The sequence below is a fragment of the Cyphomyrmex costatus genome, unplaced genomic scaffold (genome assembly GCF_001594065.2).
Source record: "Cyphomyrmex costatus isolate MS0001 unplaced genomic scaffold, Ccosl1.0 scaffold51, whole genome shotgun sequence".
Lineage (NCBI taxonomy): Eukaryota > Metazoa > Arthropoda > Insecta > Hymenoptera > Formicidae > Cyphomyrmex > Cyphomyrmex costatus.
Genome location: NW_017279354.1, coordinates 13450 through 30705, shown reverse-complemented (window position 1 = coordinate 30705; position 17256 = coordinate 13450). Strand labels below are relative to the sequence as shown.

The 17256-nt window shown below is 35.7% G+C and overlaps 2 protein-coding genes across 2 annotated transcripts; one reads left to right on the top strand and one right to left on the bottom strand.

Moving 5' to 3' along the window:
- Positions 1 to 1842: 1842 nt before the first annotated feature.
- Positions 1843 to 13144, bottom strand: Qbp-1 (Queen brain-selective protein-1). Its single transcript, XM_018546025.1, has 4 exons — positions 13100 to 13144; positions 3005 to 3071; positions 2629 to 2770; positions 1843 to 2146 (listed from the first exon to the last, which is right to left on the bottom strand). The coding sequence occupies exons 2-4, from the start codon at positions 3055 to 3057 to the stop codon at positions 1943 to 1945; spliced, it is 399 nt and encodes a 132-aa protein (XP_018401527.1). The 5' UTR covers positions 3058 to 3071; positions 13100 to 13144; the 3' UTR covers positions 1843 to 1942.
- Positions 8511 to 17178, top strand: LOC108778762 (ERAD-associated E3 ubiquitin-protein ligase HRD1B). The gene is made up of 4 exons (XM_018546024.1): positions 8511 to 8598; positions 11139 to 11397; positions 14871 to 15282; positions 16198 to 17178. Exons 2-4 carry the CDS (start codon positions 11148 to 11150, stop codon positions 16691 to 16693), a joined length of 1158 nt encoding a protein of 385 aa, XP_018401526.1. The 5' UTR covers positions 8511 to 8598; positions 11139 to 11147; the 3' UTR covers positions 16694 to 17178.
- Positions 17179 to 17256: the final 78 nt, after the last annotated feature.

Sequence of the window (17256 nt, the reverse complement as noted above, 5' to 3'; positions counted from 1 at the left end):
GTTAAATAATTATATAAATCTCTTAATATACTCTCTTGTTATATTCTTTTTTATGTAATTAATGTAATTAACGCGTTGATTTATAAATTCAAATCCTGCAAATTAATATCAAAGATACACTTATAGCGTAATTTTGTATCAGTACAATCTGTTGATAAATGATACTTGTGTAATATGACTAGTGTATAAAAATGTATATATTAATATATATTCTTTGTCGTTATATTTGTGTTTTATGATTCGAATCTTATGAATAATAAATTTTTAATTTTTGTAATAATTATTCATAATGGTTACATATAATATATAGATACAATTAAAGAATAATATATAAGATAAGTACTTCTTATTATTCAATATACATTTATTAATTTTTAACTGAAGGAAATATGTGTGTGTGTGTGTGTGTGTGTGTGTGTAAATTTGATGCGTTATCCGACGAGTAAAGCAGTTTACCGGTTCTGGATGGCAGCACTTGGTTATAGAAAAGATATTGTCTTTAATATATAAGAGATGTTTTAAAATTTCTAATTTTTCAATCAATGACATGTTGCAACCATTTTTTTTAATGTTTCAAAGATGATATAATAAATATAGATAAAAAGTCAAAAATAAAAAAAGAAGAAAATCAGATATTAAATTTAGAAAATGCGGAAAAACACTTTTATTTACGTAAACATGAAGGTTACCTTTACACTTATCGTTTGGATAAACAAACCATTTCGTTTCATTTATCATCGTAAAAAAAACAATTTCATCTTGTTGCGAATGAGGCAACAGGCTGATTCTGGTTTAAGAGCGCGGATATAAACAAATTAATCCGAGACGAGGGAAGGTACGTCAATAACGCGCACATGAATGCAACCAATTTTATTCTGTTGTCCGTTACATAGGAGCGGCGCGTTCGCCGAAATATTCACATCCGGTCTCCGCAGAAATACCGAAAGTTGTGTAAGGTACTCATTTCTTGAGGCGCTTACAGACTAATCGGTGCGAGTGAAGTACCGGTGAAAAAGTCAACTATTAACTATTTTCGTGTCTATTTAATAAATATTAGTAACAGTCCGTTAGTGAGAGGCAAAGTATTGATATACTGACAATATTTATCTAATCGGGCACGCTTTATCAGGAGATCCCTTATCGCAGGGAGATCTCACTCTGTCCTTAAAGTTTAAACGCATTTAAAATAAAAATAAATATTAAGATAAATGCAAAGTGTCGATATAATTTTCGTGAATAATATACGTAATCGAAATGTCAAATTGGAATGTTAAAAATCATATTATGACTGCAACTTTACGGAATAGGGTAGGAAACAGGAGAGGGGGGGGAGGGGGAGGACTTTTGTCGTGTTTTCTTTCTCGTGTACTTCATCCTCAACGTCATTTTCTGCCGCTTTTTGACTCTCAATAGAGATTCGGCTTTTCAATGTTTCCCGAAACATTGAAAACACGGCGAAATTCATCGAGGATCCCGTCGATCGCCTCTTGCTGTTCTATGCAAGAGACGCGATTCACAGCCAAGGACCATGCGCGATGATTCATCTCTCACGAGATCAATCTAGCCGGCGACGTACGCACGCGTGCTCGCTATAATAAGCACGCGAACACGGGCGCGTGTTTCATTGAGACGTGCGTGTACAAAGACGGGATAACGTAATTAAAAAATCACAGAAATGCCATTATACACGGACACCGTCGTCTCGCGGGAACAGGAAATGGGGATGAGGGTGGGTAGAGACGGGGCTCCGATGAGTTATCTATCACAATCGAAGATACCTAATGGGATTATATCGTGAAATGCAATAAATAATTCGGAAAATCACTAATATATATCCGCGTTTCTCTCCACCTTTCTCGTTTCACATTCGCTCCTCTCACATTCGTCGTCTCATCCATTCGTCGTTCTTTTCGTCCATCCGGGGGTTGGTTTAGGTTTCCGTTTACTTGGCGAATCTGTCGACAGGGAAGTTGTCGAAGATATCGGGATAGCTCCGCGTCTCCAGGCTTTGATGAGGCAAACAAGTGTTCGCAAAGCACGTGAGGTTGTCCACGCTGCAACCAGTACAGCGGTTGCAACTGCAGATTAATCCATCGCCACAAACTCCCCAGGAATCGCTTGGACCACCACAAATTTGTCCAGGGCCCTACAGGAAAGCGATGTCAATCAGACCGCACCATATACAGAATTCTCGACAAACTTTCAAATGGGGACCAACGCAACGTCGGGGATAAAGACAAGAATAACATTTTCACGAATTTAACTTTTCACGAAGTTAAACTTCACGTTAAATAAATTTCATATTAAATAAAAATAAAGATGAAATTTTATACTTTTTAGAATAGATCTTTAAGTCATATTAAAACTTCTTCTCAGCACTTTTATCGATAAATGTACACGCTCTTAATTTAATTAATACGCTTTTATCTCTGAAATCCTGTAGTACCTATATGTAAACAATTGTAATGTAAATAAAATAAACTACATGCTAAATGCGCGCGCTATCATCGTTGCAAGCGCGTTCTGAATACGAGCTTTTGAATTTTAGAATGATGTACGATGAGATACGTTTAAGAATGATCTTCTGCAGTGGAACAACGCGTCGTACTATTGTTAATTGCTACTCACCCTTCGGCATTCCAAGATACCGCAGAGAGTCGACGTTGTGTAACCGAACTCGCATTGCTCGCATTTATCGCCGCAGCCCACACACAACGGTCTCGGCTCGTGCCGTTGTGCGATCGCAGGATGCGCGTGGCACTTGTCGATTCTGTAACACCATTAGAACTATGTTAATTATTGTAACATATGCACAGTGTAAGGCTATTTATAGTCAATTCTTACATTCAAGACTATTTTAAGTACAATCGAAAAGATATCATGAATTAATCAGAGAGTTGTATTAGTATCTCAAAATATATTACTTAAGACGGTCATGAAATAAGAACGGACTATGAATATCGAGCCTAAGATCACTCATTGCTCCATCATTTATAATGCTTACAGGAATACCACGGCCAGGAGGACGATCATGTAAGTGAGTTGGAAGGTAAGCATGATGATCTACCAATCTGAAACAGAGTCGACGTGCATGTAAATCGCCGTGCTTTCCTTACTGTCGAATTTTATATGCCAATGTAAAGATGAAATGGTAAAGAAATTAACGACGAAACTCTTGTTTAAGAATAAAACGTTCAAATAAAATGTCTGAATCATTATTCCTTTACGTATCGATCTTCTTATAAATCATTTCTTTATCTCTCAATAAATAGTTCTTTTATGCCTAAATGAATAAATTTACAGTGCTCGAAAAATAACGCGTGAATATATATAATCCGGAAAAAGAATAAATTTTACATTATAGATAAAAATTTGTTCTAAAAATAAAATTACGATATATATTAATCGTACATTAATATTATGCATGATTTCTGATATTTTTCGTGATAGTTGTTATTAAAAGCTACATTTCCGATGCATTCATCAATCTAACACTGCCACGAAGCGGCCTTGCGTAATTAATAATGCTGTCGCGATTTGTATCGAATATTAATGTGAATCCCACTTTATGGTGTATGGTAACTATGTAAAATATATTCTTTTATAAAAGACGATTAATAATTACAATGATAAATCATTTGCTTCTGGTAAGAAATAATTTATATCTCTTTATAAAATAATAATTAATAATCTTCTTCCAATTTTATATATATCGCAATGCCGCAGATGCGGATTATCTTTCCATTTACCGAGTTCAATCACCTCGCTTCAGTGTCTTGACATTATACGCAACAATGCCGGCACATTGCAGGAATATTAAATATCCACGAAATAGGTAAATATCACTACAAGACTGACTTCTCAAAGCCAGTATGTCATTAATTGTTACATGTCTACAACACGAGCATATAGGATGAACGACATTCGGTCCTTTCTCTCTCTCTCTCTTTTGAACTGCACCAAAATATGTCATATAACTAACTCGTTGCAGGATATAATTGTATTCATTTAAGAAAACAGATATATATATAATTATATGTTTGGGTAAGAAATCGAAAAATATTCCATCCACTAAAAAATCAGACGAATGTTACATGTATCCAAGAATGAAGAACCAGGAATGCACCGACCTCAATAGGATCACCAAAACACTATCACACGAAATAATGCGCACTTCAGCGTCTGACATATAGACACTTGGAGATATGGCCATTAAACGTATAGACATGAAACATGACAGTCGTGAAATAGAATCTTCTATGATGCTCTAATACGTCTTTATATAAATTCACGATTATATTATTCTACAGAAATATCAATGATAATGATAACGATGATGAAGATGGTGATGATGATACTACAACCCGACGCGGTCGCGACGCGAGAGTTAAGGAAAAGCGTTCGTGCCGGCAACCCGTCGTGTGAATTAAATGGGTAAAACTGATGTCCCACATCGCCACGGATGGTCCCCACTCTACATATAGCGAAACGCTTTGCAAAGCCACAGCCTCCGTGACTCCGGGGGGCAAAGACTACCGGCGTGAACCGATTTATCGATAAATACGGAAAGGACAGCCGAACTCGACGCGGCTCAAACCCCTTCACCTCAGAAACGACTATTCTCCATCGCCACTGATGCATCTGTCTTCCCGATGCTTATCAAGCTTGCCACTAAGAATTTTTACTTTTTAAAAGGTCCGAGAGTTCAAGAGAAATTATAAAAGCAACCGGGAAGTCAGACTGCAAGAAAGTTCCGCAATCTCTCGACGCGCAGTGAAAGGATGAGATAAGATACTCATAATTAATGATATATGTCAGTAATATAGATAATAAAATGATATACGTAAAATATATAATTTAATTCCATACACGTATTATAATATAATCTCGATTTACTTTGCCTTTGTTTATCTATTTGCCGACGTCGTTTTTCTTCGTCTGTTTTGTATAATCAACACAAACTTCGATAATGCAAAATTCAAAGTTCGTATCGCACAAATAAACACAAAACTCCAATCTGTGTTGATTGCGATTTGTTCATCACACACGCGATCGTAACTGAACGACTTTGCGAAATCTTCAACGCTAAATAGAAATGGATTTTTAAATTGCCTTGGGTTCGTTGACCGAAAAGGCGCCTTGTTTCTCCGAGGCAAAGCAAGCAGAGCTCTCTTGATGTTCTGTCCGATTGTGCTAATAATAAACATAAACATTTCACGCGACCATATGATCTACTTTCCACCAAACAAGGCTTCCCTTCTTCTCTCCCACAACTATTCATATAAACTTCCGTTCGTAAACAAGGAAACCGAGCGGGCTGACTCAGCGTTGATACTCGCGGCCTCCTTTACTCCGTTTTTTGTGAGCGCGCGTGGGCACAATAATAAAAGAATTTATTTTATCTTGTATTTGTCGCAATCTTCGTTATCTATTATTTTGCACAATTATGTCGCAATCTTATCTATATATGTTTATGGGTCATTATATTTTTGGACTCCGGGATAATAATCTCCCTGTATGTAAATATTGCAAGGAGACTTTGGTCCCTCTATAAAGACGAAATAAATATGGATAACAGCATCGATTCGACCTTCTAATCCCGTAGTTATCACATCTTTTCTCTTTTTGATTCTTTCACAATCGCAGACGCTGCTCAGAGATGCACGATCACGATGTGTGATCCCGTAGGCGCCACGTAATTTTTCGCGAACAACATTTGTTATTGATATCAGCGTATCTAGGCGTTCTATGTAATATCGTGTATCTCGACGCCATTCACATCGGCAAGTTTACAGAAAAAAATTGCATTAAAATAAGGTAATGGAAATGCCGATACGCGATGTCTGGCGTTTTGTGCTCTGTTTTTCGTCTTGCACACAAACCGGCTATGTTCGGTTTGGTATTCGTAACCGGCCTTTTGTTTCCCGCGGCGAGAGGGAGAGAATGAGGGAATATTTCTTTTCGGGACGCACAAAAGAGCGGCCTGATGATTATTTGCGGACGTGCTACATCTTCTCATTGTGGGTCATTGCGTCGAACCGCGGAGTCTTTCTAAACTCCACTGCGAGACGGCGTAAAATTAGCTTCCCAGACGGCGGCGACTGCTTGATTCCCTCTCGATGAGTAAAAACATACGTGCCGCAAGAACCGGGTTAATGACACGAGAAACATGCACCTTTGGGTATTAAAACCCCATTGTCGACTTTTAATTGTAAGCTGATTTCATGCTTAGTGGTCCTTAAACATATTACTAAACAATATTTTACAAGCGCACGGAGAAAAATGTTTGGTTGAATCAATTTTGGCATTCTGAATCTTAAATCAACCAGAATTCTATCTTATAAATCATATAGCGTCTTTTTATGTCGGATACTTATCGGTATGCAGTTTATATCATTTTGTGCATTGTACGATGGACTTCACTTTTTGATAGTATTACTTTTTCAATCCTGGCGTTATAATTACTGCAATAAAAAAATGGTGTCTCTCGATTGTACAATATCATTAATATCCTTTCTATAGACAATTCAACATAACTCTCAATATAACTTTTAATTAAATTATACAACGTTCAGTTAATTCTTATTACAAATGTTACACTTGACTTTAGCCTTATCTAATCATAGCGATATGTATCGATTTCACTTAAAGAAATGCCATCTAGTTTAGAAATTTACACATTTTGTCTTTACTATAAATCTTAACTCGATGATATCGGTTTATTTTCATTATACTTTACAAATACAATCGATATATTCGTATAAGGACAATTAGATAAGATCAAAGTTAAATGTTAAAACAAGGATTAACACAATAATAATTAACTAAATTATTATACGCAATTTATTATATTAAGAATTATCTTGTCTAGAGAAGCATCAATAATATTGTATAATACAATATAATTGTTTAATAATATTAAGAGTGTCCAGACCACTTTATTTGAAAAGAAGCAATATCGTGTACAAGAGAAATTTTAAACTTGCCGATGTGCGCACTAAACACGGCTACGTTTAATATATATAAGAGCAAATCTTCGTATTAAATAAATAAGAATCGGAATCCAGCGCATAAATACAACTCGCAGTCTTTACGAAACAATACAAATAGTTTATTTTCGTTGCCTATTTTCGTGGCATTGTTGTACCGGAAGTAATTTCACGTGACCGTGAATATCAATAATCTCGTGGTCGCTACGCAATCATCGTACCAGGAACCAGCGAAATCACCGACTAAAATCGTGCGTTCTATGACAGTAGTGAATGACGCGCATCGCGACTATACGTATGAGATTCAGCGCACGTGGAATTCTCATTGAATTTTTCGCGGTGATTAACCCCTTAAATTTAGCCCGCTGCGCAAAATAGCTTCGCGTCTTATTTATAGATTTGCTTTGTGCAAGTGTATGCATTTTAATATCATTATTTTACTAGCAACATATAAATATGTATACACATTTATTACAGTAGATTGGAGAAGTTTTATATGTCACACATAAATCTAAGGTATTCAAATATTTTATATCGACAGCATTTCATATTGTAGCTGAAAGAAAGAGAGATAAATAAATCACGTAATAAAATTACTATAATTGTAAAATTTATAACAGAATATAAAATTATCTACAACAAAGAATTTTCACGTAACGTCGTAATTTTTTAACGCGAAGTCGTCAATCCCAAAAGAAATGTTTCTTCAAACTCGTTTCTTCAAATCGCAAAATCTGATTATCGCGAATCGTCAATTCACTCAAAAAACCGCCTAATTCTTAGATAGTGCGAAAACTGCGAATGATTTCGTAGAGCCGCGCGTGTTCTCCATTCATTCCGGATTGCAGCGGCGGCCTGTAGAAAAAAATCCGCAAGGAAGACTTCGCAGTTCGGAAAACCGCCGTGTCCGATGAGACGCGACGTCGTACCTCTGTCTGCTAAGAATAGCCGAAGAAATTTGCGTTGCTCGACGCAGATGCCAAATTCTCCCTCCCCCTAACTATCCCGCCCTCTTGTCTCTTCTATCGTCTACCTTCCTTTCTCTACCCGCCCCATCCGTTCTGTTTCTTCTCTTTATCTTTTCGCGGCGCGCTCTCCCTTCTATTTATTTTTACGTGTCTTCCTCTGCACTGTTAAACCTCATATTCCATTTCTCTTTATTCCGTCTGTTTCTTGTTTTCTGATTATTATATCTCTCTTCTGCCACCCTTCTATCTCATCCCTCTCCCTCCACCCCCCCCCCTCTCTCTCTCTTTCTCTCTTTGTTGTTTTCATTTTCTGTCACATGTACGTAGTTACGCACACACATCGTCTTGTTTCGTTGCTCCGCTGGTACAAAGACCGACTGAACGGTCAGTATCGTACCAGTTAGCATTCGTTTTGGACGTGCGGTCAAACAAACGGCAGCGACGAACTTGTTCCATATTAGTGAGTCCCAGCAAAGACGTATCTCCCGAAGGTGAATCTCATGCCTCGACAAACCGAAGAATTAAAGGGTTTCGAGAAAGGCAACTAGAGAAAGCGAAAGAGAGAAAGGATTTTTTCAATTTCTAGAATTCGTAATTTTCTTTTGGAGGATTGAACACGTACTGTTTGTCATCGTTCGAAAGTGAGTACCACCGACGTTTATTCAACTAATAAATAAATTCTAATTCTATATTGCAATTGATTATACGTATTTTAGAGATGCAAATATCAACAGAGACATCTTGATGAACAAAATTGTATGCTTAGATGTAATTTTGCTTTTAAAAGCTCTGACATTAGAGATGCTGTCTCATTACAAGAAGACAATAAAATTAAATATTATATAATAAGAAAGCCATCACGTTATATTACATTATCTTATAATTATGTAGCTATTTATACTATAAATAGCATGTAAGAGAGACGGAGAATATAAGTTAAATTTTTAACTCTTCTTCTATCACGATAACACTACATTTTGTTATAATCTAATTTTATAACAAAATCTAATCTAATTTTAATTTTAATATAAATCATAATAGAGAAAATTATAAAATCAGAATCGAATAATTAGTACCATCTAATTATATAGAATTCGAAAAGGAAATTTAATAAAAGATCAAGAGTAGACACGTGTTTGGATAAACGCCTCGTAGGACCGATTGCATTGGTCCTGTGACGATTGCATATTTAAAGATTCCCATCGCGCGTGGTTTGAGCTAAATGTGGCGTCTGATTCTGCGTCTTATTTACTTCGTACACAGATTGCCTTCAATGTAGACATGCAGCAACAATCGGATAGGCACGATTTGGCACTAAATACGCTTTAACATATACAATTTACGTTTTCATCTCTATTTAAACTTTTTCAAAATATGGAATAAACTAATTAAAATTTTCGTTATCTCTGTTATTTTTAGTTACTTTATCGAAAAGCGAGACCTACGCGATAAAATGAATTCCTAATTAAGAAGAGTAAATTGAATTAAGCGAACAACTTATCGTTAAAATTCGGAATTAGAAATGCATCTATTTTTTATTTTTGCTATAAGACTTATTAATAGCAGCCGACTTTTAATCGTGAAAATTGTTGTCTATTAAGGGTGCAGGATCAATATTTACTAATGCACGTGCTTTTGATTTTAAATTTTCACCGGAAATCGAGCAAACATGTTTACTGTTAACTGTTGACACAATCAAAACATTGTGTCAACCGCAAAATGCAATTTCCAAAATTTGTGCCAAACGTGCCACGTTGCCTTCGCAGTTTTACATGGATCAATATATCTCATTAAATCATCTGACATCACGTGCCTTTTGACATATATCTATATCATTATAGATATACGAAATTTTGCAAAGAAAAAAATAATTTTAATAAATAATATTTAATTAATAAATCATATTTTAAAATCCGAATCCTAAAATTTTATAATACCTAACATCTAATGAATCTAAAATGATATTTGAAATTAAACGATTTCTCGCGGTTTTTCGATGAGAATTTTGGAATTTTTTAATATAAACCGAATTCCCGCGTATCGAAGATAATTTAATCGAAAGAAAATAAACTATTTGATTACCGTTTCTGTTGCATGCACGTCAAGAAATATACGGTTTCCGAAAAGTAACAAACATAAGTTACGCATACCGAGCAGTAGATAAACATGCAGAGACCAAGAAACGGAATGGTTGGTATGGTAAATCGTTAAAGAGTAAAACAGAAGTATCTCTCGCTTTGCTTTTTTTTTTTTCTAAAAAGAAAAAAGAGAAAAAGGAGGTGCAAATCTTTGTGAGAAGCTTCTCGTAGATAGAAATAGTTTAAAGTGCATCCGATGTAAAGAAGCAGCATGATGCGAAGAAGACTTGAAGATCTATACGATTTGCCAAGAACGACTGATGCAAACGATTTCTGGCGGCACGCAGATCGGGCTCGTTTGACAACTCAATGCAGTTCGCGGAATTCCTATCTTGTTGTTAAGTAATTAACGGTCTTTACAAACTCACAACATATTAAATCTCATTTATTAAACATGATCCAATTTGCCGGTTATTTTTTGAAAAAAATTATGTACTGTAACGGGATAAATGAATAAAATAAAAGGAACATTACCTGGACTATTAATTCGTAATGATAATAATAATCGTAAATAATAATACATGATTACTAAATATCTTATAATAAGACAAAATTTCAAAGAGCACGTTTGTTGCACGATTCAATCAAATTATCTGACATTGCGTGTCTTTGTCAACGTCAAAGATGATACATAACGTGCGAAATTTTACAAAGAAAGAAACACTTTTTAATTTATAAATAAAATCTTGTAAACCAAAGTTCCAAGATTCGAGCTTTTCTAATAATATCTAGTAGTGTAATATTTAAAATTGGATGGCTCGTTCACGAGAGATTCCCGTCTATTGAGAATAAATCGGTCAGAAGAAGAGAAATTATTTGATTATCGTCTTTGGTATTCACAAGTGTACGAAGTTCCTGAATCCAAGAGTAACAAATAAGCCACGCAAGCTGCAAATAAACATACAGAAATCGAGGAGGCTCTCAAAATGATTGCGTGTCTTTGTAACAACGTGAAACAGAGAGAGAATGTTTAAACGGAGCCTACTTTACCGCTTTAAAAAATAACACGAAAGAATTTTTACATTCTCGCTGTTTAATTTCAGAACCGAGAGATGGGCATGATAGCGCGCGTGAGGCGTCGCGTCCGCGCGAACTCGCTGACGGTCGACAAGGAGAAAACGGCACAAAGCGTCTGTCTTCTAAGCGCGGTGCTTCTTCTGCCCTATTGCCCACGCGGCCCGCTGCCACTTTTACCATCGCCTGCGCCGGTCCTATATTCAGCCCTCGTCCTGCCGGTCGTTTTAAGCGCGAATTACAGATATCCGGTCCCGACCCTCAAGACTCTCGCCGAGGCGGCTAAAGGTACGAACGGATACTCTAACACTGATCTCGCTACTTTTTCACGATAATTTCCCAATCTCGTCTCCGGACTAAATTGATTTTTCGACTTTAGATTATTTTCATCTCATCTTTCTTTTAGATTTCTGAAGTCCGAAATACATTTTTATAATAATGAGAATTATTGATACTGCGACGATTATGCATAAAGCTATATACGATACTCGTGTCAAATAAAATTTTCGCGATGTAACAAATAATTAATCAAAATAAGAAGAATAAAATGAGATCCATGAACTTATTTAAAATATAATGTGAACTTGTAGGGGTTGATAAAAAACTAATACGATTTATTTAAAGTCAAATATAAAATATATTCCAAAGCTTATTTAAAATATGTATATATTTTAAATAAAATTGATTTAAACTAAAACGATCGACCTCTGATTGATACGATTCATTTAAAATAAAAAATATAATAAGTTCTGAAAACTTATTTAAAATAATAAATACTAAACAACTCTTTCATTTCTTTTATTTAAAATATATTTTTTAAATAACTATATTTTAAATACCGAGCCCTAATAGAGATACATTCGATGTCCGACTAATATGAATATAATGTTATAGAATGTCAATATTCTTCCGTTTTCAATTATTTGCCAATACATACTTTGGATTAGTGGATATTAAAGGCTGCTTTATATAAAATATCTAAATATAGTGATATCATTTTGACAATATAAAATAATACACATATTTTGTTAAATTACGTGACAACATCATTACTTTTAATTTTTAAAACATTCATATGTTTTAACATTTAACTTTACTAATTTTATGTATTATGCAGCTTTTGGTATACACTAATTCAATGTAACTTAAGTGTGTAACTAAATTCGCTATTAGTTAACGTATGTAACAGTTAACAGTTATAAGTAGTTATTTCAAACATATAACGTTTCTTCAAGAAAAAAATTATGAAAGAAAAAACCAAGAACGTCGGTTGTTGTTTTAAAACACGAAATACATACATATATATATATATATATAATTTTAACGACTCTATTAGCATTCTACAATATACGAGTCTAATAATTTTATGTAACTAATCATCGATCTCTCTCGAAAACGAATAAAATATAGAATTCTTCAGCTCTTGGCAGCATCTGCTAAAGTTCAATTTTATATGAAACTATACTATTAAAATTACATTTTTTAAAAACACTTTTAAATTCAAAATTTCAAATCACAAATAAATTCACTTTCCAATTAACACACATTTAAATCCTATATAATAATTCAAAAATAGCGCGCCGATTTCAAACTAAGACAGCGCCGGTTAAAATTGAATTTTACGTCAAACTACTGCAAAAAGTTAACTGTTTTTAAAATAATATAAATATATACTAGGATTTAAAATCATAAATAATTCACTCTGTAATTAACAGCATTTAAATTCAACATTAATAATAGCACCGCAGATTTCAGTCTTACAATCAGCTAAATATTAATGATATATCGAAACGAATATAATTAAAATATTGTACTTATTGTTAATGCATAATAAAATTTATAGTATTACAGTGATTTTATTAGTGATACGGTTGAAATTGCAAAGATATAATAATAGCGAATACGATTCAAATTATAATCAAGTAGTGCAGAAGTAGCGTTGCACAAACGAGGAATTGCTGTAGGGTCACGTGATCCTCTCGCAACTCACCTGAACTCTGGAATCCTCTCGCTGTTGGTGAATGTTTGATTCGCGTCTCTAATCGGCGATGATCCCTGTCGTGTTGACGCCAAGTCGTTCAATGCTCGGTCGGAGACAGAGCGCTGTTAGTTTTATAGGTAGCAGAGGCCCTCCTGGACTCCAATCGGGGGATGGGAGATCCTTCGGTTGCCATGTGAAATCCTACGGGTTCCACCGCTATATCGCCTCCACAGTATCTGTCCTTGTCTCGTCCTGCTGCCATGTCGTCGGTGACTCGTCCTGACTGACGTCCATTAATATGCAAATCCTCTCTCGATCGTCGGTTCTCTCTGGGACTCGTTACTAAAAATGAAGTCGATCATTCATCGAAGCCACGTCAATTACGTTATACTCAATTAACGGTGGCTGATGGAGGCGCTCTCTCTCTCTCTCTCTCTCTCCCCTCCCTCCTTCTCCCTCTCCCTCTTTTTCTGTCTATCTCTTTCTCAGCCTCCCCTTTTTTTCTTCCTTTCTCTTTTGCACGCGCTCGCGCTCATCAGCTGGCAACAAGTTCACGATTATTAACGTAAAGCACGCCCTGTCATGTTATTCAGCAACTTGTCATCCTCCGATAAAACCCTCAACAGGGGGTTGGTCGCTGCCGATCAGGTCTACCTCCGGAAAATCACTCACGATGACGCGTTCCTATCTCTCGTTTTTACTCTCTTTCTTCTTCGGGGAAGCGAAAGACGATGAGAAAGAGCGAGACAGAAGAGTAGAGGAGGTGGAGGAAGAGGAATCTATTCCCCGTAGCGAATGCATATCAATGTTCTCGTGTTTAATAATAACGAGATGTCGCATGTCTGTGCATTTCTTTTTTACTCGCCTCCGCATTCTCGCCGGCGCAAATGACCGTTAAAAGGATAATTTTCTTCGGTAATTACGAGGACGGTAGCAACTATAAACGATTTTTGTTCAATCATTCAAGAATTCGTCGACGGGGCAAGTTGCAACTTTTACAAATCGCCTCCGTCAACTGGCCGATTTGTAGCCTCAAAATGTGATTATTATCGATAGAACGATTGGGTTTCACGCTTGTCTCGATTACTTGTGATCTTTGTCCGATAGCGAACGTAAATAGCAGCGTATAGACATTTTTTTTGTATATAGGCGAATAATTTTTTTTTTTATAGAAGCCAATATAAAAATTGAAGTAATCGATCTGCGTTAGTTACTTCATCATGCCGGTGTAATGCACGAGAGATCCCGCGTCGACTTGAGCTATAACAGTAAAAAATTGCCTTTCGAGAATCCGCGCTTCTTAAGTTATAATTTGAAGGTATAAATTAAGAAACTTTCTTCAACGTTGTAATCTCAAAGTATAAATTAAAGTTATTAATCGCTCCTTCAAACACGGGAATATTCAAAATTTGTCGTTGTGAACATTTTCGAATCTTAAACACCAGTCTCGATATCTCTAAGGCGCGATATGAAAAACTTGCAGTGAACATCGATCTTCTTCGTGTTGTATCAGTTTTTTTTTTTTTTTTTTAAGCGTAACAAATAGTGGACGCACAGAAAACAAAATTAAATCGGCCCTTATATCCGCCAGGTAGCAAGCTAACGTTATTTATCATCATTTTGGCTTCAAAATAACGATAAATCATATTTGTTTGGTATCTGGATATTGAGGCAAAATATTCTTTATTTTGTGTGTCAGAGTATATATATAGAAACAAATCTCTTGTTTTATATTAAGATAAAAATCTTTCATTTTACTGACTATAATACGATGTTAAAGGTGGAGCCAAGAGAGCATGGCATCCTCTGAACTGCTTCCTGAGACGATTATATGCACCGGTGGACCGCGCGGAGAATCTCTTCCTGAAGATGCGCAATCTCTCCGTCATGGCGAACCAGATAGTGTTCCTGATCTTGGCCGATAAAGTGTTGTTGCCGCAGCAGAGGTTGACCTGCTTGTACACGCTTATGTTCTACAACGTGATAGCCTATTGTGTGAGCTACATCAAGGAGTTGATCCAAAAGGAGGATTGGTCACCATACGTCACCTTAACTGAGCGATCTAAGATCAAGCATCTCGCAATGTCGGCCACCAAGATCGTGCTCGAGTGGACCAAGGCGGTAACATTCGTCGTTACGTTGACCTTCATGCTTCTTGTATTCGGACTGGAGCAAGGCCTCGATCATTACAAGTGAGGAACTTGATTGAAGAGGAATCAATCCTCTTAATCTATATATAGTAATTAAGAATATCTATCACAATTTCCTTTGCTTGTTATACGTGCAATTAATCCTTCTGAAGTAATGCATTTTTCACTTATACTAATTTCACAAGATTCCTGTAGAAAATGTAAAAGTGATAACGAATAAGTTACTATAAGTCTTAATGAGTAATAAGTGTCGATGTCGTTAATTATTACGCAAATTTTTACCATGTACAATGTGTGGTCCGCAATGGCGGTAGCAGTAGTAGATGAAACTGTAAAAGTAAAAAATTGACCAATCACAGTCGAATGTGAAAAACATGCTCAACTATGATTGGTCAATTTCTTATTCTTAATCTCATCCATTTATATTGCTACTGCCATTGTAGACCATGCATAAAATCGTAATTATATTACTGTCGTTAAGACTATTAAAAATTACAGAATAGGAACTAAAGTTTGTGCAAACTTGTCCTTAATTGTTGATCAAAGGGTGAGGAATTTAAGGCGTTATAATAAAGTCTTAGTAGAAAAATTTACAAATTTTGCTGTAAATTATGCAAATTTTTACTATTTTTAATTTAACGTACTTATACATTGATAGAAGTGTTAATATATTAATATATATAAATTGAATGATGATGTTCGTAGACTCGTAAGATTTAAAATCATAGAAAGTGACAATGCCTACTCGAGTCATTGTAACATATACTTAATATATTAAGTATATGTTAAGCTTTATTTAACATTTTATATTCTTTATGGATTCATAAGATAATTTCTTTATTAAAATATTTCTTTTTCAAAGAAAATTAACAATTTCGATTTATGATAAGTATGATCCATTCTATTCTACATTATCCTTCTGGCCCTTTAATTATTTAACGTCTTATCAATTTGCAGACCTTCATTGATGTATACGATGATTACGTGGATTTATTATTCAGCGACGGAGAAGGTCTTCGTCGAGATGTTCCCAACCATCCTGGGTTTCTTACAGCTAGAAGCATTGGAGAACATCGAGAATCTGTACGCGCCGGTGATACTCCGCTGCTTTACGATCGCCATGTCAGCAATCTTTAGCATTCTGTTATTGCCATCGGCCTCTTGGAGGTTCCTAATGGTTGTCACGTATTTGAACGTGTATCTGCGATGGAAGGAACTGATGGAGAATTCAGGCGCGGTGCTGCGACGAGAACGTGAAGTGTTGAATCGCTACAGGAAAGCGACCCTTGAAGAGATCGAGAGATTTGATGACGTGTGTGCGGTGTGTCTGTGCGGTATGACGAAGGCCAGAGTGACACCCTGCCATCATCTCTTCCACGCGGATTGCCTGCGACAATGCTTGAAGACCAGCGATAAATGTCCCATGTGCAAGCGCGAACTCAAGTTCGACTAAATAAACGACACGGGGAATATACCCTTTTGATTGCCTCCAGAAAGATTTACGAGATTCTCAAAACGCGCCGTTGAAGAAGACGAAGAGAAGAGAGACGTATACGGATGACATTTCGCGTATGGAAGATTTACGGCGTCTTTCATATATTTGGATTTACGACGTCATTGGCGTCGGAAGAATTTACGGCATTCTTTTCGTATAAAAAGGATTGAAAAAAAGAGCTTTAGAAAAGATTTAAAATGAAACTCTTGGACGTGTGTATTATTCGAAAAGAATCAACGAAAAGAGAAAGTTTGCGATATTATGGAAACATCGATAATATTCGCAACGCATGGAATGCATGTTCCTTTAGATATACATTACTGTGATATAGATCAGCAGCACTGCGTAGCTTATTATTGTTAGGATTATCGGAGATATACAATAACTTTACTATCATATTGGTCAATTCGTGACCAACACGTAATTTATAACTTTAATGTAACCGGCGAATAAAAATACGCTTATTTTGTATTACTATCCTGGTAAAAATGTTTCTTAGAATTCTTCATATAATTTTTTAG

Excerpts from the sequence above, each read along its gene's own strand:
- Qbp-1 (XM_018546025.1), bottom strand. The coding sequence starts at position 3,057 with ATGCTTACCTTCCAACTCACTTACATGATCGTCCTCCTGGCCGTGGTA. Across the intron at positions 2,771-3,004 it reads CTCCTGGCCGTGGTATTCCT|AATCGACAAGTGCCACGCGC; the intron begins GTAAGCATTATA and ends ATGGTGTTACAG. Across the intron at positions 2,147-2,628 it reads GTATCTTGGAATGCCGAAGG|GGCCCTGGACAAATTTGTGG; the intron begins GTGAGTAGCAAT and ends GCTTTCCTGTAG.
- LOC108778762 (XM_018546024.1), top strand. The coding sequence starts at position 11,148 with ATGGGCATGATAGCGCGCGTGAGGCGTCGCGTCCGCGCGAACTCGCTG. Across the intron at positions 11,398-14,870 it reads TCTCGCCGAGGCGGCTAAAG|GTGGAGCCAAGAGAGCATGG; the intron begins GTACGAACGGAT and ends ACGATGTTAAAG. Across the intron at positions 15,283-16,197 it reads CAAGGCCTCGATCATTACAA|ACCTTCATTGATGTATACGA; the intron begins GTGAGGAACTTG and ends ATCAATTTGCAG.